At 46.0% G+C, this 25,262-nt stretch overlaps 2 protein-coding genes across 10 annotated transcripts in view; both read right to left on the reverse strand.

Moving 5' to 3' along the window:
- The window catches only part of NSMF (NMDA receptor synaptonuclear signaling and neuronal migration factor), a 34,280-nt gene extending 17,751 nt beyond the window's left edge, over nt 1-16,529 (reverse strand). Inside the window, exons 1-7 of one of the 4 annotated variants that reach the window (XM_074210560.1) lie at nt 16,389-16,527; nt 13,781-13,842; nt 11,076-11,561; nt 8,312-8,387; nt 3,534-3,602; nt 1,125-1,177; nt 387-476 (exon numbers count right to left, since the gene is read on the reverse strand). In XM_074210560.1, the coding sequence (XP_074066661.1) occupies nt 387-476; nt 1,125-1,177; nt 3,534-3,602; nt 8,312-8,387; nt 11,076-11,561; nt 13,781-13,842; nt 16,389-16,459 (907 nt within the window). In that variant the 5' untranslated portion in view covers nt 16,460-16,527. Of the gene's footprint in view, nt 1-386; nt 477-1,124; nt 1,178-3,533; nt 3,603-8,311; nt 8,388-11,075; nt 11,562-13,780; nt 13,843-16,388 lie in introns of all 4 variants that reach the window. The other 3 variants (XM_074210563.1, XM_074210561.1, XM_074210564.1) reach the window with 3 other exon arrangements.
- Nucleotides 16,530-18,696: 2,167 nt separating this feature from the next.
- PNPLA7 (patatin like domain 7, lysophospholipase) overlaps nt 18,697-25,262 on the reverse strand; it is a 260,431-nt gene continuing 253,865 nt past the window's right edge. For all 6 annotated transcript variants that reach the window (XM_074210559.1, XM_074210556.1, XM_074210555.1 and 3 more), the window contains 3 exons: nt 23,291-23,375; nt 20,402-20,532; nt 18,697-19,793 (listed from right to left, as the gene is read on the reverse strand). In XM_074210559.1, the coding sequence (XP_074066660.1) occupies nt 19,713-19,793; nt 20,402-20,532; nt 23,291-23,375 (297 nt within the window). In that variant the 3' untranslated portion in view covers nt 18,697-19,712. The remainder of the gene's footprint in view (nt 19,794-20,401; nt 20,533-23,290; nt 23,376-25,262) is intronic.

Consider the following 25,262-nt stretch of genomic DNA (forward strand, 5'->3'; position numbering starts at 1 on the left):
CAGGGCAAAGATCTTTATCTTCTTCCAAGGCAAGGATGGGTAGGTGGGAGATAGAGGCATAGGACCTCCAGCATTTAAGGAGAGGGGAGGACAAGAAATTGATGTCCCAGTAGTTCTGCACCAGAGGAGGGAAGTTCCAGACTGGTTTTTATTTCTGCTGTGCAGTCTGATCCCTTTGCCTTCTTTCTACCTTTTCTCCTTTTCACTTCCCTCTATCACTTTGACCTTCTTGCTCAGTTTATATCTTTGTTTCTCTCCCCCTCACACTTTTCTCTTCCAGTCTCTTTCCCTTTCTCTGCACCCATGTACTTCAGCAGTAGGGAAAGGGCAGGCTGGGCCTGATGGTTACTGTCTGTCCTGTCATGGGTCTAGAGCCTGGAACCTACTGTCTCGGGAGTCGTGGAAGGAGTCGGTTTTGATGGGGGTGGGGTCGCTCCAGGACCGGCTGAAGCTCCGCTCTCGACGCTCAGCAAAGGCTGCAGTGGAAGCAAAATGGGGGGAATTAGCAGGAGCAGGAGCTGAGGGCCAGAGGGTAGGCAGTGCATTTGACTTTGGGCAGTGTCTGGTTGGAAGGCATGGCCCCCAGGTGCCTGACTTCCTCTGCTTGGCCAGGGTTCTCCAGGTTCCAAAGTCAATCCTAGAAGCTCCTGGGGCCACTGTCTTGATTTCTAGGTTTCAAAGGTCTCAACCATTGAAACTCTGATTTTTATTAAAGTGGCTTGAAATCCTGGATGTTTTCCTGGGGATTCAGAATGGGGTGGATCAGAGAAATTGCTAATAGCCTTAGAAGCAGCTTATTCTCAGAGGGTTGAGCTAGCTAGATAAGACTTTGTTTTCCTCTAGTCTTCCCTTTTCTTCCCTTCCCCTTTGCTTCTTATCCAGGGTCAGCCCTCATGTGGGAGCCCTTTGTGCCCCTGGGCCAGGGGGTGGCACTCATTGCCTGGCTAGTCTGTCAGCAAGCAGCATGCAAAGCATGGATACCCAGGCAAGCCAGGCTTCATTAGCAGGTGGCAGTGGCCTCCCCCTCCACCCCCAACCAATGGTTGTCTGTCTGGGGTGTTGGGGGGGAGGCTACCCTCCATCTCAGGAACGCCACGCCCACTGGCCCCTTCTCCCAGCCTTACTTTGGGCTTTCACACGCCGGCTGCCCACCATTCGCAGATGCTTCCGGAAGTTCCTGGCAGGAGGAGAAGCAAAAACCAGGGGGCCATAAGGGTGGAAAATCAGTGATAAGGGATTTGGAACAACAGGGCCAGGGGGCAGGGTAGGGTGGGGTGGGTGGGTTTGAGGTTTGCCCAAACTTCATGGCCTGAATGAAGTCATCTGTCTGTTCATCCATGTATCCATCAGACTGTCTATCTAATTCATCTGTTTATCTAGCCATCAAATATTTCTAGGAGCCCAGGAGAGGAAGACGAGGGGAGCCATGACATAGGATGAGGGGAACAACTAGCCAAAGCATGTTGAACCACAGAGCAGATGGTGGGTGACACCACACACAGAATCTAATATGGAACTCATTCTCTTTTTCCCCAAACATCCTCTTCTGATTTTCCTATTCCTATCAGTGGTCCCCAATCCATGTCTAATTATCCTGACTCTCAGTTCCCCTAACTTAAAACCCAAGTGTCATCTTAGATTTCTTCTTTTTCTATCCAGTCCATCCATGTGCTAAATCCTCTAGATTCTTCCATGACAGTATTTCCCACTTGGCCATTTAGGTTTTCATCTGTAACTATCTCCAACTTCTACCTTCTCCAGTCTTTCTTATGTTACTGCCAAAATACTATTTTTAATGCCTCCTCTATATGTCACTTCCTTGCTGAAAACCTTTATGGACCACATCGGTTCACAGGATCAAAACACAGACTCCTTGTCTCTGCATTCCAGGGTCTCTCTATCCCAAGATTGTTGGGGCCTTACCTATCTGGTCTTCTCTAACTTTACTTCCCTTTAGACACTCTTAAATTGTTATGCCCAGGTTAATCTTGTTTCTTGAACAAGCCAGTTCCTGACTCCCCATCCCTGGTCCTGGCTTCGTCTCTTCTTTGAATTCAAATTCTAATTTTTCTTCAGGTTAAGGGTGAGTGTCACATCTTCCACAGTTAGGCTACAGAATTTGCTTCTACTTCAAAACCTTATGGGGATTGTGTCCCTTACCTGACCGTTCCCTAATTCTATAGAGCTCTCTGTGAGCAGGTCAGGGCTAAATCTTAGACAAAATGTAAATGTCAAATGACTGAACAGAGAAGATTCTAAGGACCTGGAAATAAGGCAGTAGGGGATGGGGTATTTGGAAGGTCCCATATCTATGAGCTCATTTTCTGGTCTGGAACTGGGCTGCTCCCCAGGTTGGGAAATGGCAGAACTTTTCAGAAGGAAGTCCGGATTGCTTATGTGCTCCTTGGGGTTGGAGGGGGCAGGAGAAAGCCTATGTTTGAAGGATAAGGACTGCTTGCCCTATTCCTCATCCAGGGCATCTGGAACTCACTAAGGGAGAAAAGTCCACAAATAACCAACAGGTCAGCCACACTCTTGACCTCCCTTTAAGACCCCCTATAGGTTTTCTTACATCTATAGCCACAGGACCAAGAACTTAGGCCATAACGTTCCAGCTATCAGGGTACTAGTCCCCAAGGCACTATTTCCCTTGACACCTCAAATCCCTCCCTACTCCTTAGTGGACCTCCACATGGGAAGCTCTGGCTCCAGGCTCTCCTCAAATCCTTTAGAGCACAATAGCACATGAACACATGACCAAGGAATGACAAACCATTTGGCTATACCAGGTTCATGTCTGTGTGGGAGTTGTCAATTCTCTAGTCCTCTGGGGTCTCAAAGGAAGCAGTCCTGGTCAGTTATGTTTATCCTTCTTGAATTTTAAGGAAGTCCCAGGGTCTGTTTTCCCACTCCTGCTAATTCAAAGGAAGCCAAAAGAGGCCAGGAGGTGGAAAGTCAGTTGATGCTACTCAGTTTGAGGGCTAATTTGGAATCAGTCTATTTTATAGTTGCAAAGAAAGTCTTTTCCCAGACATGGCCTTAGGCATTGCAGGAGACCTGAGGGGTCTTACTGCTCTCTAGAAGTGGTTCTGCCTAGGAACAGAAAATATCTGTCCAGCAAGATCCTGGGTTTCAGGAGGGTGGTCTTATTGAAATACTGATAGGCGGCCCTCTGGTTCTTTGCAACTGAGTCTTACCATAGTCTTCCTTGGGTCACAGGGTTATTTCCTTATTAGCCACCAACAGCTTTCTGCCACATTCCCCCCCCCTTCAACCTACACTCTACCCCCAAGTTGTATTTAATAACTCTACCAGTGTCCTGAATTATAAAGGGCTATTGTGGACTTATTGCTCAACCATTCCCATCAAGCAGCTCTCAAGGCAGAATATGGCCAAAGGGGACTTTGGAGCCAGCCCTCATCCTCCCCACTCCATTTGGCCTGCCCGTCTCCCTCATGACCACAGCACGGACAGGAGATGAGACTCTGGACAGGGGTGAACACCATGGGCTGGCTGTGGCTGCCAGGCCCTACCTCTGGATTACGGCTGCGGAATCATTCTCTCGTTTCCGGCGCTTCCTCTCAGCGTAGCCCCTGAACACCCTGAGAAACCACGGCATGTCATTAACCCCCAGGATTGTTGGGCACGCGGGACAGTACACAGACGAGGCACAGATTCCCAGCAAAGTGGACAACGAGAGGTAAAGGGAAGCAGCACAGGGTGGAGCTGCCTGCACAGCTCTTGCAGGAGTGACTGGCAACTGAGGGAGGGCAGAAGGGGGCCCCCCATCTCCTCCTGCTTCTGAGTCTGCCTGAGAGAGGGGGGCATTCCCTCTATCGAGATGTCTGTCTGTCCATCCCCGACGGTGCCTTGGTATGGTGTGGGGGGGACTCTCGGTCCCTTCCACCACACCTCCTCTTAGGGAAGTCTGGTCCCAGGGCCCTGAAGACAGTCTGGTCAGCCCAAGGCATGGGAAGGCAAATGGGGGAGTCTAAAAGGGGTTCCCCTGGGAACACACGGAACCACCAGGAGGCATCAGAGACACTTCAGACACACAGAGGGGGATATATCTACTTACGAGATGCTAGAGTCCCGGAAAGGCAGAAAAGAAGAGGAAAGAGAAGAGGCAGTTAGTGGCTGTTACAACAGGAACGCTTGTTATCTTACACTTCTCCAGAACAAGGACCCTTCACATGAAAGATCAAAGCTGACCACATCTGGAGAAGGCTGGATGAATACTGTGAAAGGGAGGGAGGGAAGGTGGAGAGAAGGGCGATCCCCAGTTCCTTTGGGGTATCAAGTTCTAAGATTCTGCCTTCAGGGAAAGCAGGGCAGAGGGGTCACAAGGGAATAGGAACCATTCACGTTCAGGTTTCTGTCAGGAACTGGCTCCCAGAAAGGGAAGGGTCTAGATGGCACTGGCTAGACCGCCATTTCTGCCAAGGCTTGGGGGCTTTCACAGAACCATTTGGGTTACCTTGGCTGAAATCAGCCTCTCCCTTCTCAAATATTTCTAGAGCACCTTGGCTCACTTATTTGCCTCCTTCACTCCTCTCTGACCCATGCTTGGGTGGTAGGCCACTCCCCTTTCCTCTCCCAGTGTAATGCTTTTTTGAGGGCAAGAGCTGTGTTGTTTTTATCGTTGTACTGCTTCTCATGCAGTAGGTGCTTAAAACATATTTGTTAAATTAAACTTTTAAACTCCTCTTTACTCCCACTCCCTTTAGACTTGCCCCAGGTAGCATTTTAAAAGACCCTAATGGTCTATAAGCTAACCCTTCGATGGCCATGGAGCAACAATGATAAAGGCAAGGCTAATTCTTAGAGGTGTAGATCTTGAGGGTGATGCTTTTTAGAAGAGCTCATTCTGGGCCCTACAGTGATATAGGAATAAGAGGGCTCTGGGGCCATGGGTTCAATACTTATGCAGAAGGACAGAAAGGTGGTTCAGTAGATAGAGCAGGCTCTGGAGTCAGGAGGACCTGAGTTCAAATGCAGTTTCAGATACTTAATAATTATCTAGCTGTGTGAGCTTAGGCAAGTCACTTAACCCCATGGCCTTGCAAAAAAAAAAAACTCATGTGGAGGGACTAAATGGAGCTGATCTTTGATCTGGAACAGAGATGGCCAAGAAGAGCTTGGTGTGCCTCAATTTAGGCCACTTCCATGAAAATGGAAAAAAATGTGAAGTTAGATCAAAGATAAATCGGGGGGTGATTAACAAAAACACAAATTAAGTTTGTGCAGCTTACTTTATACATCAATTTGTTCCATTGTGTTTAAGGTGGTATCTAATTTATAAAAATTCAATGTACAAACAGGTTTTTCCTGAAACTATCTGTTGCTTTATTAATAAGGGATTCAGGGCTTTCATGGGTTGCTTCAGACTCTCATATCATTGAATTACACAATCTCTGAGTTTCCTCCCAGCTCTGTGAACCTGATTGAGGGTCAGCCAACATCCTAGAGATGAGATATTAGATACACTCTGGACAGCTTTGCAGTTAGAGAAAGTTTCCAGAAGAGGGGGGAGGATGGAAACACTGGACCAGAGCCAGCACAGGTATTTTCATAGAGATACAGAGATATACAAGTGCTTGTGACACACAAAGACATGTTTACAGACAAGCATACAAACACACACAGATAGACACTGACAAGTACAGACATATCAACACTAAGTAGTCATATACAAACACATTCAGATGCATGGTCAGGCACGCAAAGAAAAACATGGTCAAACCCTAAAGAAAAACTTCAGCCAGACGCATGAAGACCAACATATAGCCAAATACAAACATGAACATGGACAGAGAGGCATGATCCCTCAGTCAAGAGAGATATAGATAGAAGCAGGGTACACAAGAACTAGTCAGATAAACACAGCTGCACAAGAAGGGAGATACACACAGACATGCCATTGTATATACATGTGTATGTACAGACTGACCCAAAGTCAGATAAAATTCAGATAGAAATGTCATTAAATGCATACATGCACAAATGCAATCTGGCAGACACAGACCCCCAGGCAGAGACAGTCAAATGCATATACAAACATGCAGACTGATCTCCCCTTTAACCCCAATCCCCCAACATACACACACATACAAACACACACACACACACACACACACACACACACACACACAGGCACTGATTTCTAAGAACTCTGTGAGGGTTCTGTGGTTCAGGTTAAATTCACTGATTTCTTAGTGGGAGGAAAGAATTCTTGTGTCCTTTGGTTGGATAAAGAGAAACCAGAGAGCAAGTTAGTTACTAGATGGGGATATGGACTGAGGAGTCTCAAATGGAAGAAAAGACCAGTGAACTTATTCCAACTCCAGGAGACACATCTACATTCAGTTTCTGGAGAGGATAATTATTCCCATCTGGAGCAATGAGTTACCTAGGTCTGATCTGAAGAGAATCTGGATGACCAAAATGAACTCAAGAAATTTATACCCAATGCTGCTTACTCATCTTGGTGGGAAGAGGGACATTTCTTTCCCCACTGTACAGTTTTCAAATTGTCCTTGTGAATAAATTCCAGAAAATACCCTTGGGTGATCTGGAGGGTGTATGGCAGGATGTGGAGCAGGAGGAAAAGAAGGGAGTGGTTGCGAAGGAAAGGACTGAAGGAGATGGGGATTAGGGATGCCTCCACAGCATCTTGCATTTGACTCCTGTTCTTTGTTCCTACAGCTAGCTCACCAGTTTAGCTTAGAACTTGATCGCCACATTTCGGCGATAGTCTCTTGAATGCAGCCCCTGCTTCAAGTTCTCACCAGTCTGTACTATTCCTTGATGTCACAGTGATTAGACTTTCAGGTTTAATGATGTCACTGACTCCATAAACTTCTGAAGTTTCCTGTTGTCTCTTGGATCAAATAGAAATTCCTCTGCTTAGCTTTTTACAGTCCTCACTAATCTATCTTTCCAGCTTCATGAAGCACCTGAAATCCAGTTCTATTGACCTTCTCTCTTTTCATTTCACAACATTCCATGTCCATTCCTTTGTACTGCTCCTAGCTGTGATGCAACCCGGCCTCATCTCTATTTTCCTAGAATCTCTCTTCTAAGTGCTTTTTTTTTTTTTTTTAGGTTTTTGCAAGACAAACGGGGTTAAGTGGCTTGCCCAAGGCCACACAGTTAGGTAATTATTAAGTGCCTGAGACCAGAGTTGAACCCAGGTACTCCTAACTCCAGGGCCGGTGCTTTATCCACTACACCACCTAGCTGCCCCTTCTAAGTGCTTCTTGAAGTCTTTCCTGATCCCCACCAATTGATGGTGCCCTCCTTTCGAACTCCCTTGTACTGAAATGCTTTGTATTTATTCTGGAGAAATTAATTTATATTCATTTTTTTGCATTGAAATATAATTCTTCATAATAATAGCTAGGACTCTTTAGTCCCTCTATGTGTCAGACAATACAATAAGCACTTTACAAATATTTCATTTGATCTTCAAAGAAACCGAGGCAAACAGAGGAAAAGTGACTTTCCCAGGGTCACCCTTTAAGGAAGTGTTTTGAAGTTGAATTTGAGCCCAGGTTTTCCTGACTCTAGGCCTAGCACTCTACACAACACTGTGCCACCAGCTGCCTCTGACTGAAAGCAGGGATTGTTTAATTAATTGCTCTTGTATCCTCTATTGAGGATACATCACCAAGTACCAGGCATATCATAGGCAGTTAATAAATACTTGTTGATTGAAAGATCTCTGAGCCCTGGAAGCCAGACAGATTGGAGTGACAGGAAGGTCCAAAGGGCCTTAAGATGGGGTCAGGTACAAAGTCAAAGGAGAAAAACTGAAGAGCAAAGGTCTTCTATATCAGCTCTGAGACTTAGGGATAGAGAGAGAATCTAAGAAAACTGATACTGCATCTAAGAGCTAAAAAAATGATAACACCTAACTTTTATATAATGCTTATTATGCATCAGACACTTTACAAATATTATCTCCTTTGATCTTCCTAACAATCCTGGGAGGTAGGTGCTGTTATGATTCCCATTTTACAGATGAGGAAACTGAGGGAGGCAGAAGTTTAAGTGATTTGCCCAGGATCACACAGCTGGTAAGTCTGAGATGTTAACTCAGGTCTTCCTGACTCCAGGTTCAGTACTCTATTCATTCTGTCACTGAGCTGCCTATACCTCGCACATACTCAAACACAGACTTTCATAGAAAGAGGTACATGTGTGTCTCTCATCCCTCCACACATAACATATACATGGGGAACAAAGACATGTGACTCATTCCCATACAAGAGATACAGATACATCACAGAACATCACATAGGTGACTCACGCTTGCATAGTGGTTGTTGCAGTCTGGAAACTGAAGAGATTTTCCTTGGGGAACCAGGTACGGACAGGGACTTCATCTGGAGATGACAAGAGGACCCAGAAAGGTGATGGACTGAATAAGATGGATTTTCAGACAGAGTCAACATATTGAATTGATTTTTCTTTGCTATATTTGTTGATTCAAGGAAAAGCTTCTATTTGGCGGTGGTGTTAGTGGTGGAGGGGAGTGAGGATGAGAGATTTAAAAAGCCTGAGGATCTAAGACAATCTTATTTATAGAGAAGCCTGACATGATAAGGCTGGGATAGCTCTACTTGTGGGACTTCATGGGTAGAAGCCCTTTAGCCAGGCTTCTCGTATTTGTCTAAGTAATGAGGACCAGAGACCCTGGGCTGGCATCCCATTCCCACTGAGGTATCCATCCATCAACAGACTTCTAGGACCCAAGCATATAGCTAGAGGATTCTCCTCCCCTGGGCAGGGAGTATTCAGAGCAGTCTAGTTCTGGGGTCTAAAACCCTGTCATTTCTGTGTGGCTAGGTGCATTCTAAGACTGTGAACTGACAATGGACCTTAACAATCACCTAGTTTAGTCCCCGCATTTAAACAGAACTAAAAGAAAAGTGACTTGTCTCAAGTCAAAAGTTGGCAAGTGGAAGAGTTGGGATTTAAACCTGGGTTGCATAATCATAGTTTCAGAGTTGGTGTGATCCTCTAAATTCATCCATACTGCAAGACAATTTCAAGAGTCACCATGGAAAATGGCATCCACATCCAGAGAAAGAACTGATGGAGACTGAAAGTAGCTCAAAGCATGTTTTTTCACTTTCTTTTTTGACTATGATCATCTCCATTTGTTCTGTTTCTCCTTCCAAAACTTGACTAATCTGGAAATACGTTTAACATGATTGTACATGAATCACCTTTATCAAATTGCTCAGCATCATAGGGAGGGGGCAAAGAGAGAGAAGGAGAAAATTTAGAATTCAAAATTGAATATAAAAATAAGTGTCAAAAATTATCCTCACATGTAATTGGGAAAAAAAACCACTATTTAAGAGAAAAAAAATCATCTATATGTTAAAACATACCCAATAAATGGAAATACTAATTTGCAGGAAGATCGGGTGATGGGCACCATTCTCACCTCTGAAATAAATGAGGTCACTTTTGAATTGCTTTGTTAGGTAGCCTTTCTTCACATCAAGTCCAAACTTGACCCTTCTACCCATGGTCTCTAGGAAGCATGGTCAATCAGAACCCCCAGGAAGTGAGAAATATCCCTTTGATAGGGGATAGCCATTGGAATCCTTGAAGACAATGCTCGTGACTCCTACCAATTCAACTCTTCCCTGTATTAAATGTGTGCAGTTCTTTCAAATGAATCTCCAATTACACAAATTCAGGGTCCTTTCACTCTACTGACTGCTCTCCTCTGGCTGATCTTGAATTAAACAATGTCTTTCCTAAAATAGGACTGACTAGGACAGAACACAGTGGGATGATCCCCTCTTCATTCTGGACACTAGACCTCTCTAAATGAGACCCAGCATTCTTGGTTGTGAGATGCACTGTTAACTTGAGATTTGTGGTCCATTAGAACCCCCAGCTCTTTTTCAGGTGCTAAACCTACCTACAGCCCTTATGCCCATCTACTTCCCACATATGCTCCACAGCTCTAGACTGTGAGCTTTCTGATAACAGAAAGCAGGGAGGAAGAACTAATACACATTAGATGACAGAAGATCTCAATAGACCAGAAAAACATTGGGCTGAATCTAGTAAGAAGGTATTCAATAGGTGTGTATATATATATATAGATAGATATAGATATAGATATAGATATATAGATATATGTAAGGTTTTGAACTTGAATAAAAGAAAAAACCCAAAACAACCCAACCCATTTTTCCTATATAAGACGGAAGAAGTACGGTTAGGTGGAATTTGTTTGGAAAAAAATCTTGGGGTTTGAGTGGACTGCAAGCTCATTATGAGTCAGCAGGATGATGGAGCAGTCATAATGTAATCTTGGACTGCATTGAAGGGTGCACCTGCCAGGAAGAGGAGGTGATATTTGCACTGGCCTTTGCCCCCGTCAGATCTCATCTGGAGTGTTGTAGTTCTAGGGAATAAGTGTTGAAGAGGGACAGGTCCAGTGAAGGGTGACCAGGATAGTGAAGAGCATTGGGCCCATGTCATGTGAGGATTGGTTGAACGGATTTGGGATCTATGGGAGAAGAGAAGACTCAGGAGGCATGATACCTGTCTTCAAGGATGCCATATGGAGGAGGGGTTAGATTTGCTCTGGGTAGAGAGTAGAACCCCAGGGTTCACTGTAAGGGGTCTAATTTAGGCTCAATTACAGGAAAAAATATCAATTAAAACTGTCTAAAAGTATAATAAGTGACCTCCAAAGGGGTGAGTTCTCCTTGGAAGTCTTGGATGACCATTTGTCAAGAATATTATAATGGAAGCTTCCTCTTGGGGGGGTTCTGGACTGGTCACTGAGGTCCTTCTAACTCTGATGATCTTTGATTTTGAAGCTGCCTCCTCCCCAACTCTCTCAGAGCTTGGAGCCTAAGGAAAACAGTGGCCATCTGGTGGAGGTAGGGGAAGATCTGTAAGGACTTATTGAGGAACTGAGGGAGAATAGAGATAACAGCTCCTCCCTCCTGGTTCACAAGATGAGTTGGCTTCTTCTGAGACCCCAGAGGGATCAGACTGGGAGGAAGTCCAACATGGGGCACGAAACCAAAACTCACCAGACACACGGTCGATGCTGTGCATCCGCTCCAGCTTCTTGCGGCGGCCTGAGGGCTCAGGGGCCTGGTGCTGATCCATCTCGAAAGACTGCTGGGAGGGGGCTGGGGCCAGCTGGGAGCAGCCGGGACACTCCTTAGAGCCCTGGCGGCTGCCAGCCCAGCTCTTGCAGGGCCGGCCGACGCTCTCACTGCTGCCTGAGCCCTGCAGGGGTTGGCTCTGGTGGTGTGCCTCCCGATGCCGGCCTTTCATGACAGACAGCTCAATGCCCTCTGCCTCGGGGTCAGACAACAGAGGTGGCTCCCCAGAGATAGTGTATACCCTGGGCTTTGGGCCCTCGCTCACTGCCTTATCACCTGCCACCTCCTCCAAGAAACCCCCTTCATAGCGGCCATCAGAGATAAGGGAGAGGCGGCGTTTGTTCTGGGAAGCGGGCTGCATCTCGGGAGACTCGTCCTGGCCAGCAAAAGCATCAGCCAACAGGTGATCTAAAAGAGAGGTACCATGGGGATGGAGCAGGGAGAGATGATGATTAGTGTAGAGATCAGCTCAGAGATGGTGCCACCATGGCCTCCATGCATCATCTAACCCAGGCCCCTGCCTCTAATCAAAGACTATCATTGAACATCTTTCCTATGCCAGAGTCAGATTCCTTCAATCTCTACAACTCCCTTCCCCAGCCACACAAAATCTCTCTGGAAGCCCCAATCTATCTAGAACTCAACTACTCAGCAACCTCTCTTGTCTGGAACCTGACTAAGAACCAGGAAGGAGGCAAAAAGGTAATCTGGGCAAATCTTCCAAGGTACATATAGCCATGTCCATGTTTTTCCCCTATGAGAGTCTCTCAGTTGGAGTCTATTTGCTTTTACTTTACAAACAGTTCTAATGCAATTAATGCCTTCCCCAAACCAGATTAGAAATAGCAAATTAGAAAGGAGGCAAGAAACCGCCAAAAGCAGATACATTAATTCCACTGAGATAGGAAAATTGAAAGCAAGCACCTTGACATCCAGTAGAAGAAATAAGAAAATCATTAAAAGCAGAAATGAGAATTCAGAAAACAAAGCCCTACCCTACATGGCTCAGGAGTTCCTGAAAACATCAATACACTTTGGCCTAGGACAACAAGGTGTCCAGGGGAGAAAGTATTGGAAGTGGCAGGGATGTTTAAGGGATACTGGAGATTAGCTTTCATCCAAAATGGTGAAAATACAATAAAATTTGGCTGTTCATAGCAAAAAAATAAATTTCCAGTATTTTGAGATGAACTTTGACACATTCCTTAGGGGTAGAAGGAAAGAAGGGTGAAGTATACACAGCTTTGAACAATTTGACTTTGGTTCAATGTGTTTCAAACACGGGGAGGGCTCCAAATTAGGATGTTCACCCAAAGGGAGAATGTATCTGCTCCGCAATGTGGTCCCCAGACAAAAGTGCACATATAAGTAAGGAGAGATGTGACAAACTCCCCAGACAAACCTCCCACCCAATTTCCTGCCTCTATTTCCCTTTCCATATAATAGTAATAAGATAGATCCTTAAATTTTGAATTAGGACCATGTCTTGTGATATTGGGCAGAATGTGGGGGGGAAATGGGATTTGCTGTCTCAGACCCCAGAACCTTGTAAGTCTATACACACGGCACACAACATACAACATACAGACAAACCCATATGTACACACACCCTAAGCCTTTCTCATCTTCCCTCTTCTTTCTCACATAGAGAAGGCAGGAAGACAGAAGCATCATTGAGTGCATTATGCTTGAGTATATATCCTTTTTGTGGGTTGTAGGTCTACATGTTAGGTACTGTGTTTGTGTCTGTGGGGTTGCACAAGAAATATCTATCAGATGATGGTAGGCGTGTGTGTGTGGGGAGAGGGGCTGGAGGAAGCAGGAACAGGCAGGCCCCACCTCCCACCCCCATACTCACCCTGTCTCCTCAGTTCCCCTTGGCTCTCTCCCCTCTCTACAGATGCCTCCTCGGCTTCCTGGCCCAGCTGCCCCGCCCAAAGCCTGGTCCCTAGAGGCAGTAGTGCCAACCCTGTGGGGGTGCCAGGAGGCTTGTTGTCATGCCAACGCCCCAGGAGTGTGGGCACCATGGCGATTGGAGCCTCTGAGTCCCCCTCCCAATGCAGTTCCTCCCAAGAGACCACTAGGTATCCAAGCCCTACCTTGAACCTCTAGTCCTCAGCCTTCTTCCTTTGCCAGACTCTAGACCTCTCCCCACAAATCTGAGTCATTGGATAAAGAAGGCCAGAGTGACATATACTGCCCTCCCATGAGGTGTAGCTGCTCATATGAGAATATTCACAGAGATGTGATCCCACAAGAGCACACAGGAAGAGAGCTGGAGCAGGGATCATGTATGTACATCTGTGTAAACACACATACACACACACACACACACACACACAAACGATGGCACACACATACTCATATGCTGGAGAGTAAGAAGGCAGGCACAGTATAGAGTCCAGGAAAGCTGTCAGGAACTGGACTCCCTCTTGAATATTACCAGCATTTCTTGAGATGGGGGGGATTTGAGGTTTTTCCTCCCCCAAATAAGGACTTCTAGAGCTCCTTAAATGTTTCTTCTTCAAAACCCCTTGTGCTTTGGTGTCTATCCTGAGACATCTCTCTACTGTTCTCCTGTCCTGTCCCAAACCTCTGCTTTGTTCCTCTGCCAGCTGGAGGTTTACCTGAGCCGTTGCGATTCTCAGGGTGACTTTGCGACAGATATTCCCCAAACGCTCGGGCTGCTCTGGAGGGCAGGTGGCACCAATAGAAGAAGGTAGAACAGGAAAAGGACCAATGTCAGAAAGGGACTCTTCAGGTCCAAGACCTTCCCCACTTTTCCTGAGAGCCTAGAACCCTCCCTCACATTGAATTTAGCTGAGGTAGCTTCAAATCACCTCCCAATCCCACTCATGAAGATAGTCCAGTGCTGGGGAAGCCTTTACACTGGAACCCTAGACTGCTCTTTTCAAATCCAGTTTCCCTTCAGTTCCATTGTGTGTTTAGAATCATGGGGTTATAGGATCACAGATTTAGAATGGGAAGAGAAATTACTCCTCTCATTGTAAGATTGAAAAAACTGAGGAACAGATTGATTAGGTGACTTGCTTAAGATCATGCAAATATTAAGTGACAGAGCTGAGATTAGAACTCAGGTCCTGCGACTCCAAATTCAACTATGCCATGCTTCCTCTCAGATATACATAAGGATATATTAAGGGGTGCTCAGCAGATGGGGGAACTGGCTGTACAGACTCAATGCTTATTAGTACTGCAGTCAAGATATCCAGTGAGCTGCCAAGCAGGCCGCCAGGGGGCAGCACCAACATAGGTTAAGCATCCAGGGACATAAAGCCTTGTCTATCTCAGTGATCATATTTTAGATGTGCCAACCTCCACTGTGGTATCTGGTGGGAGGGTGGGCTAGGGAGGGAATGCTCATAGCTTCTGTTGGCTGTGACTATCTTCACCTGTGCCCTCCAACTTTCATCCCATCCCCTTCCCAAAGGAAAGGACACAAGGTCAAGAAGGATTTGAATTTCCTTCTAAGAGGTTTTGTCAAGGAACTGATTAGAACTGATCCCAGGAGAAACAGGGAGACACCTAAAGAAGAAGAAGCTCAGAGGCAGCAATACAATTATCACCACCATCCTTGATCTCCCAACACATAAAAATTTCCTTGAAAACTCTCCTCTGAGGAGACTTCTTCCTCTGCGAAGGTAGAAAGGATGATTTCTTCTGGGTCCATTACTGCTTGATTTTTTTCCCCAATCAGCTTGGACCGGATCCCTCTTAAACACCCTTTCTCCATATAAATGTGAGCTGCTACTAATATAATTTATTATTGTATTTTTTTCTAGAGGCCAAGGTTCAAGTTCTGCCATTGACACATCCTGGCTGTGTAACTCTGTGCAACCTTCTCATTGTTCTAGGGTTCTAAGACTAATTTGAAGAAAAGGTGCTGATCTCTCCGAGACAGAGCATCCTCATCTGGAAATTCCCCACATCTAGCCTCTATTCCCTATTCTAGTCAATTCTGTCTGAGCTAAAGCTCAGTGGCTCCAAGACAGGACATTGCTGGACACTGGTCAAGGGTTAGATGATAACCAGAGGAGCTGGATGCTGGCTTAATAGAGTCTGGTGTGGCCTTGGAGCAACATGAAACTTGGTAATCTAGCATGCCGGGTAGGCCATCATTGTTCTCCTTCACATTTCAAGGAAGTAAAGGGGTTTGGCATTAAGGGAGCTTGAGATAAGATGTTTGGCCCCTGTGCTTCGTAAAGTCCTTCACAGAGCCCACTCATCCAAGATAGACATAACAAGGTGAAGAGGGAGAGGGATGAAGGGGTGGAGAGATTCAGAGGCACCAATATTATCAAGAATACAAACAGAGGGAGACAGAGAGAAAGAGAGGAATGGAAATAGGAGTCAAAGACACAGAGACAGGTAGAGGTACAGAAAGAGGAGTGGGGGAGGGGAAAATGAACTATCTAGGCAGATACTTTTTTTTTCCTTCTGTAGCCAAGGGGCCCTTTAAGTAATTCTACTATCCTCAATTCAGGGTTATCAGAGATCATCTGGGCTGTCCATCTGAAGTCATACTCTTGACACACGCTCCCTCTTCTCCCCCCACTCCTCCCCAACCCCAAAGCAGGCCTTTTAGTCCCATCCGCTGTTGTACCCGGAGACACAGAAGGACTCACCACACTGCCTTTGCTGAATGATGGCCCCCTTCTCGGAGGGCAGCTGGAAGGTTCTTATACCTTCCCACTCCCAGACATTTGCTCCTGGCCCCGGGAGTGCTCCCAAACCTGCCTTTGTTGTCCTCTCCCGATTCCCTGGCATCCCATTCTGCCGGGGGTGCGGGACACTCTGTTCACTGATTTCATGATAGTCAAGGAAACCAAGTCACAGAGAGTTTTGTCCAAGGTCACATGGCAACTTGGGAGCCGAAGTTGGCCCGTGACCGCCGGGGGCCCCGGTGTGACTAGGATGGGACCCCGCGCCTCTGCCGCTGGCCGGGGAGACCCTGCCCCACTAGGCTCCCGACTTAGCCCGCAGGTCCTCCGGCCCATTCCCCGCCTCCGCCCCTAGCAGGGCCCCACAAGCGGCCGGGGGTCTCTCTCCGGGGGTCGGTCTCCGGGGCGCTTCTCGGCCCCCGCCCCCGCCCAGCACCGGACAGCTCCCGGCCGGGGACAGCTCCCGGCCGGGGACAGCTCCCGGCCCGGGGCAGCTCCGCAGGACGCGGCCTGGGGCTCTGGCGCCCGCCCCCGCCCGCCCTCACCTACTCACCGCACTTTGGCCGCCACCGAGGACATGGCCTCGCTCCTCAGCGCCTTCCTCTTGGAGGCGGCTGCGCCCATATTCGAGGCCCGGGGCGGTGGGAGGGCGCGGCATCCCCCCAGCCCGGGGCGCCGCGCGAGCCGGCCCGGGGCCCGGGGGCCTCCGCTTACGGGGCTCAGCGCGCCGAGCGGCGGGCCAGCCCGCCCGGGCAGCCCCGGCCGCGGCCCCGCATCGTCACGGACCCAGCGCTCGGGGCCAGCGGGCCCCCGCAAGCCCGGGCCCGAGGCGCGCGGTGCCCCAGGCGCGCGGTGCCCGAGCCGGCCCGCCTCAGCCGCTGCTGCAGCGGGTGGGGGGTGCGTGGGGCCTCGGGCGCCCGCTATATGGGCCTGGCCGGCTCCGCCCCCCGCGCCTGACGTCACGAAGGCACGAGGAGGGAGGCAGGACCAGCACTAGGAGGGGGAGAGTTGAGCAGGAGAGAGGGGACAGCTGAGGGCGGGAGGAGGGGAGAGCCGTGGCCTTGGGTGGGCTGGGAGGAAGCGTGATAAGGAGTCCAGAAACCGTGACAAGGATGCTATCACTAGGTGTGACCTTGGGTCAGTCACTCCACTTCTTTGGCCTCAGTTTCCTCATCTGTAGAATGTGGGATTGAAAATAATCCAGGTCCCAGCTCTAAATCCTCTGGATAAACAGGATTGGAGGGGAACTCCGAGATCGGAAGGGGCAGCTAGGGAAAGGAGAAATGAGGAGCCTTGGGGACAGTGAAGCTAGTAAGAAAGGGAAGAAAAGAGAAGTTGAGGAGTGAAGAGCAAGCTGGCGGGAGGGAGAGCAAAGTAAGAGAGCCGGGAATGAGAGGAGAAGGAAGGAAAGGAGGAAGAGAGGTCTCCAGTACTCAGAACTGAAAGGGACATTAGAAATCACTTAGTCCTATTCCCTTATTTTACTGGAAGAACTTGAGACATAAGAAGGGTAATGATTTGCTTAGGGTCATACAGTGAGCCAGCAGAAGTGATGATACAGGGCCCCAGTCACTTGACTGCATTCTAATCCATTTCATCTGTAAGAAGGTAAACTTCAAAGTCGCTACTGTTTCATTTTTCTGTCTTTGTATGTCACAGCATTAAAGTGCGTTGAACTGTATTGTCTCACAGAATGTTAAGGCATTTGGATTTGTGATTTTATAAATCAAAGGTTATGGGGAGGTAATAGCTCATTTTACAAAAAGATGCTTCACTTTACAGAATGGTTCATCACAGAGTTCTTAGCTTATTAAAAGCAGGGCTTTGTAACAATGAGTGTTAGCCTTTAAATCAATGGCATCAAACTCAAACAGAAATGGGGCCACTAAACCACAAATAGGGATCCTTAGGGACCAGCTATTGACTTAGTTTAAAATGGAAATATCATATTATTTAGGCTTTATTCTTTTTGTTTTGTTAAATATTTCCCAGTTATAGTTTAATCTGGTTTGGGCTGTAATGGAGGATTGATTGGTAGACTGCTGTTATTTGATGCCTCTTGTTTAAAGGACCATTTGTATAGAGAGGCACATTTATACCAAGTTGAAAAAAAGAGGAGAATTGAATGGTTACACTGAGATAAATTGGGGGAAGATGGGCTGATTCCCTAATCCCTCACTGAACATATAATTTAGTACAACTGGCAACTGAATAACCTCCTGCCCTTTGGGAAAGAGTGAAGGTGTGGAGAGGAACTCAGAACAAAGTCTAGAGGACTGAGGGACCCCAGGGCATCATAGCATATGTGTGTGTGGGTAATGAAATAGGAACCCATGACTAGTTATGTACCACTCCTTGTCTCTCTCACCCCAGCAGCTTTAGATCACAGAATTGGGGACAAGGCTTGGAGGGGAGGGAAAGAAAGTCTGTTTGAGAAAGAATCTAGCTTTTGGTTTTGTGAGCAGCTGTGGGAGGTCCAGGGAGTCACTCCAGCCTTCCATCTCCCATCCCTTTTGGGATTGCTTCTCTATGCCAAAATTGGATGCAGCCACAGAATGCAGGGGATGAGGAAATGACAAGCAGCTTCTGCTCCTCATCCACAATTCTTTTCTACATCTTCATCTGCAGGCCCAAGGTAAAGGCAAGAAAGTGAAGATTAGGTTCAAGATCCACTGCTAATACCAGCAATCAAGGAGGATAGAGTTGGGCCCAGTTACCTTCCTGGGGAGAGATCTCTAGTCACTCAGGAAAAGGTTCTACCACTGGATGATCTGGGGGATAGAAATCTCATCATGTTACAATCTCACTCATCCAAGATCCTTACCATGTTATATTCAAAAAGGGACATAAAAGCCAGTGAGTGTTATGTATATATTTATTAATAAACTATAAATTGTACATGGCTTTTTCAGTTTTCTTTATCTGCCCATCTCCAACCTCAAATTTGTCTATCCCTGAGGATCTCATATTGAGCTGGGCCTGAGGAATCTCTTCCCCAGAGAACTTTCAGAGGCCACAGATTGAGGGATTGGGAGCTAAGACCCTGGGAAGTAAGCAAAGAGTAGAATCCCCTCATTCTGGTGCCATTTCCCAATTTTCTGTTTCTTAGTGACATGACCTTAGGGTCTTGGGAGTTGGGCATAGTCCTACATGCCTCTTGAATGAAGGACTGGTTTTCAGGGCCCAACCCTGGTCTTTTAGCTCACTCTTTTGGGGTTCTTTTATGGCTGATCAAGGACATGAAAACAGAATATATACTTTGGATAATGAGTCCTGAGGAAGAGGAGTGGAAAATATGACCTGGTCACCACACATATACCTTATCCTGATCCTAGAAGGTGGTGACCCAGATAAGAACACTCATTTGAAGGTGAGTGAAGACAGCCACACCAACTTCTTAGAGGATAACCTTTGATAGAAGCAATCAACTTGCCAGACAATCTCCTGTACTTCTTCAACCAGGGTCCCCTTCTTCCATAGCTCAAAACCCAGTCTACCCCTAGACTCCAAGTTTCCAAAGGTTTCTCCTTGGATCAGTGTTCCTGTATAGCCTCCCCAAAAGGATCATTGAAGAAGCACTTCAATACAGTAACCCATGGACCTCCTTTTTCCAGTCTCTTACTCTCAAACCATTGTAAATGCCCTTCCTCACTCTCTCTTATTCACCACTCCACTCCCAACCTTGGGGGATAGAATTACAAAGCTGGTCAGTGATTTGGTTGGGTGGTGGAGAAGAAGGCAAATGTGTCCATCCTTCACATAGATACCCAAGATGGCTTCAGGAAAAGTGTCTGTGGCTTCATTCCAGCAGCCCCCAACATCAAGGTCTCAGCCTCCCAATAGATAAGTCTCATGGCCCCTTGTTGGGGAAAAAAGCTTAGAAATCCGTGTCTGAGAAGGTTGGAAGGGTGTTGATCTGAGAGATGTCTCTGTATTTCTGGATAAAGGACTCTTCTTCCTAGATGCAAACACATGGCCTGGACCATTAGAACTAAGGAGCACACATACTTTTTTAATTGTGACCCAGTCTGTCACATCCTTATAGAAACATATACTTGAAATATTGTGTTTTCTTCCCAGGTGCTTTCGGAAGCCCCCCTTATCCCTGTGAATCTTGCTCCTTTTGGAGTAACTTGGGGACATCTATTGAGATGATGGAGGATATCACTTTAACACAGGAAATAACTGGGCCAGGAATACATAGGGAATCTTTATTGCTATATTCCTTGTGGGACCTATTATTAATAGGAAACACCAAGAGGAGAAAGATAGCTTCCTCAAAGTGCAATAGGACTGATCCTAGGTAAATCAGGTTTGGGACTAGGAAGCTCTAGATTCTAAGCAATTACTCCCTAGGACAGAAAGGAAACAAATGGCCTTCTGTGATTATCTGTGTATCCAGGATACAGATGGAATTAGTGCTAACCCCTAAAAGCATTGGTAGGCCCTTCCCCACCAACTCCACCCCATGTGGCTTCTGCCTTATCTGCCTGAAGGTGTCCAAGGATTACTTATCTATGCTCTGAGGGACCAGAGAGAGGAGAGAGAGAGAGATGTTGGTCTTACTGAGTCTGAGTTTTCTTCAGATATGGAAGCCCTGTGAGCATCTTCTTTTTCAGTGCTCTGGAAGCTGGCATATTCATCCCTAGGAATGTCTAGGAACTCCTCTTCATATTCAGTCTGGTAGTCAGATTCATCTAGCAGATAAATGGAAATGTCCTGTTGTGTCTAATGTCCAGGGAAAGTGGATAAAAAAAGTAGCAGAAGCTGCAGGGCTGGGTTTAGGGGGCACTTGACAGTGCCCTGAACCTCAGAGGCAGGAAGGGTATTGGAACTTATTGATTTCAATCTTTTCTCTCCCTTTACAACATGTCTGACAAAGGGTTATCCACTCCCTCCAGTGGAAATGTGTTGCCTATGATCACCTCTGGACAGTTCTAATTGTGAGGAAGCCGAATCCCTCTCATATTCCAGCCCTTCAGCTCCTTTTTTGTTTTGTCTCTCAAATCTCTTTTCCAGGCTAAACATCCTTAGCTCCTATGATTGCTCTTCAGCTGGCATAGTCACCTCACATCACAGCCCCAGTTTCTCTTGCCGAGACCCTTTCTAAAATGAGGTGCCCAGAATGAATGCATCACAAGAGACACTGCCTGACCAGTCAGAAGACAGCAATCCCTGTTTTGAGAACCATGTCTCTCCACGTCACTATTTAGTTCACTTTTGTCACAAGGACTCATATTTACCCTCCAGTCCACTGAAACCCTGCAGAGTCTGGCTGAAGAAGAAAAGTGGGAGTGGACATGATTTGAGAGAATCAGAAAACCTTAATCTCACATCCATAAAGTAAATGCTTTAAAATCCATTATCCTTCCCCTTCTCAGCGAATAGGTAAACTTTGATATGAACATTCAGTGAATACCCCAGATTTACTAGCCTTCCCAAGGGGCTTCCCAGCCTGAAATGAGCATTAAGGGTGCCAGAGTGCACTAAGGAGTTCATGGTCAGTCCAAATAGAGACCTCATTTAAAATTAAGGTTTCTTTTAATTGCAAGCCTAAGGGTCACATATTCTTTAGGCAAGGGAAATGAGACATCCTCCCATGTTAGACATTCAGCACTCTTCCATTGGATCAATAAGGGGGATCAAAATATATGTTTCCTCCCCTTCTCCCTATACTCTTCTGATGATTTATTTTTTCAATAAAATTTTTAATATTTTTAAAAATTTCATTTATTTAAGGCAATGGGGTTAAGTGACTTGCTAAGGTCACACAGCTAGGTAATTATTAAATGTCTGATGCCAGATATGAACTCAGATCTTCCTGACTCCAGGATCGGTGCTCTGGCCATTGTGCCATGTAACTGCCCCTGATGATTTATTTATGAAGCGAATCCAGTTGTACCCTGTAAGTCCTCTCTCCAAACCCTAGGCTTGGTTTTTACAGCTTCAGGGTCTCACATATCCCTGTGAGCTAAAGCCCTGATTTATCCTTTACCCTAGGACAGAAATTCCTCCTCAATTCTGCGTCCATCCAAGGAAAGGCAAATGCAGTTGATGGGGATTTAATGAGAACAGAAGTGGGCTTGTGGGCAAAATGTGTCATTTCTGCCATTCACACTGGGACAGTTGTCATAATGCCATTTTATTAATTTGCTCATTGCTTGGAAGCAAGTCCCGCTAAGCCCTTAAGCAGAAGGGTGAAGTCAGTTATTTAACGTAACAATAGTTATGGGCACTGCCTCACTTTCCTTTTTTTTACTTTTTGTCTAATGAGGAGGTTCATATTCTTTTATTTAATTAGGCATATAATCTCTATCTGCCCATCTAAAGAGGTTTTTGATTAGAATGAATGAGTTAACATATCAAACTGTTTTGTAAACTGCGGTACCAACATAAGGTGGTATTCAACAATCAACAAGAGTGAGCCCCTCCTGAGGGCCAGACCTTGCATCACACGTGACAGAGAACAGTTAGATTCACTCACTCATTCATTTATTCAAAAAATATCTATTAAGGAAATACTATGTGCTCAGACAAATGGTAGCTATTTGGCCATGAGATCATTGGTCTTCTTCAAAGAACTTGTATCAATTTTGGCTTTTCTGTTGAAAATAAATTATAAATTAAATGTGGATTCCTCAGAGCTCCTTTCCATAATAAGAACTAGGGGAGGAGGAAGGGAGAGAGATCAAGAGAAAGAAAGAGGCAGATAAACATAGAGAGCCCCCAAAGGAATGAAAGAAAGATTGCCTGGGTTAGGCCCCAGAGTAAGCCACTGAAATGGTCAGATAGTGACTCAGATAATAGCTGACATTAATACAGTGCCTCTTCTATGTCAGGCATTTAATAAAATATTATAATATTATCTTTTTTGATCCCCCCAAGGACTCTGGAAGGTAGGCACTGCTATTCCCATTTTATAGTTGAGGAAATTGAGGTAAACAGAGGCTAAGTGACTTACCCAGGGTCACAGAGCTAGGATGTATCTGAGGTTGCATTAGAACTCAGATCCACCTGATTCCAGGCCCAATGCCCTCTCCACTGTGCTAATCAGCTGGAGATGGAGAAGAATTAGAAACCAGATAAGGAGAGAGAGAGAAGAAAAACAGACAAGAAGGAACTTCTAATGGAAGCACAGTGGTGAAAAATGAGAGACTAATCATGGGAATATGTCCCATACGTTGAACTGAAATTTTTCAGGGAGATTCAAAGCCACCAGTGTCAAAGCACAGACAGTACCATCCTAGGGATCCAAGTCAAGAAGTTAGGCTGGAATAACTATTACCTTTCACACAGAGACATACACAAAGATTGGGGGCGGGGGGTAATGAGCAAGGTAGAAAGGAAGAAAGAAGAGAACATGATCCAGACACATTTTCTTTGTAACTCTGAACTTGAATCTTGGCTGTGGTTCTCTCTAGAAAATAAGCTAATCCTTCCTATGGACCAACTCACCATCAACCACTGAGGATCTGGCTGGTTCAATTCGTGACACAATCTCTGCTAGGTCAGTGAATGAGGCATTAGGACAGGTGAGGACCTGGATAAACAGAGAATTCATCAGTTGAACGATTTTGAGGTAAGCCAACAGGCTGCACAGACAGAGAAAAGATCAATGTATTAGGTGCAGTCCCTTCTGAGGAAGGAGGAGTCTGTGTTTTTTTTTTTATTTAGTTTTTTTGCAAGGCAATGGTGTTAAGTGGCTTGCCCAAGGCCACACAGCTAGGTAATTATTAAGTGTCTGAGGGCAGATTTGAACTCAGGTACTCCTGACTCCAAGGCCAGTGCTCTATCCACTGCACCACCTAGCTGCCCCTAGGAGTCTGTGTTTTTACCAGAACAAGCCAGAATGCTTTATCCTCCCATCTTGATTATATTTCCTTCTTCAGGGGCAGCCAGGTGGCAGTGGATAGAGCACCGGCCCTGGAGTCAGGAGGACCCGAGTTCAAATCTGACCTCAGACTCTTAATAATCACCTAGCTGAATAACCAAAAAACATTTCCCTCTTCATATTGTCTTTCTTTTTCCCAAGGCAATGGGGGTTAAGTGGCTTGCTGAAGGTCACGTAGTGTGTGTAAACTGTGGTACCAACAAAAGGTGCTATTATTAATTATTAAATGTCTGAGGCTGGATTTGAACTCAGATACTCGTGACTCCAGGGTTGGTGCTCTATCCACTGTGCCACCTAGCTGCCCCCTCTTCATACATTCTTTTTTTAAAAATTTTTTTAGGTTTTTTTTTTTTTTTTGCAAGGCAATGGGGTTAAGTGGCTTGCCCAAGGCCACACAGCTAGGTAATTATTAAGTGTCTGAGGTCGAATTTGAACTCAGGTACTCTTGAACTAGGGCGGGTGCTCTATCCACTGTGTCACCTAGCTGCCTCCTCTTGACAGTTTGTGACAACACTGGCTCCAGAGGTGAGATTTGGGCCTAGACCCCACATCCAAAACCCCAGTCCTCTCTGGAGTCTGCCTCCTTAACTCCAATCCCAATTCCATAATCCAATGTGAGGACAAAAGACAGAAGGTTAACTAAACCTGCTGCAGCTGACAATGGGGTACCCAGAACAGTCTGTGTCTAATAAGGAGGGCGATTCTAAATTTTCCCTTTACTTCTCTTCGCCTCTACTCTCTAGTCTCCCCAATTCCAAGGAGGATGCAAAAGGAGGATGAACCAAATCTAGGAGTAGTAAAGGGAGCCCAGAGACTGTAAGACTTGGAGGCATTTTGAGGCTCACCGACTCCAAGATCCTTCTCTGATGCAGGAACTGTCATGAAGTGATTTGTCCAAGGTCACACATAAAGAACCATTAGACTTTGGGAGGCCATGTGGTGCCAGGCAGTGAGTCCAGGGCAGGGAATTGAATCTGCCACTTCATATCCATGTGTCCTTGAACCATGCACTGAACTGTTCTGGGTGACTTTCTTCAGCTGTTAAACTGGATGTTCATGGCCTTCTAGCACTACATCTATGATCTTTTACATCAGAAACTAGGATTCCTCCTGTTTGGTTCCATGCTGTTTCCACTGTATTGTGCAAGGTGAGCGAGGGCATTTTATATAGTGCTAAGCATATTGTTGGCACTAAGTGAATATCAGACAACTCCTAAAAAGAATATAGGCCATAAGAGGACCTGAAAGGGAAATTGCTGCTGATACTGTCAGGGAACTCACAGGGGTCAATGTGTGGGAACATCCTGTAGCTCCAGTATGATCTTAATCACTAAGTCAATGCTTTCTCCATGAAGGAAAGTTTTAACTAGAAACAACCTAGAGATTCTCTTGGTCAGGGGTTGTTAATCTTTTTTTTTGTATTATGGACTTCTGACAGTCTGTTGAAGCCTCTGGACCCCTCCTAATAATAATTTTAAAATATATAGGATTATTAAAAAAGCATTATATTGAAATAAGTAGCAAAATATTAAAAAA

The sequence above is a fragment of the Macrotis lagotis genome, chromosome 1 (genome assembly GCF_037893015.1).
Source record: "Macrotis lagotis isolate mMagLag1 chromosome 1, bilby.v1.9.chrom.fasta, whole genome shotgun sequence".
NCBI lineage: Eukaryota > Metazoa > Chordata > Mammalia > Peramelemorphia > Peramelidae > Macrotis > Macrotis lagotis.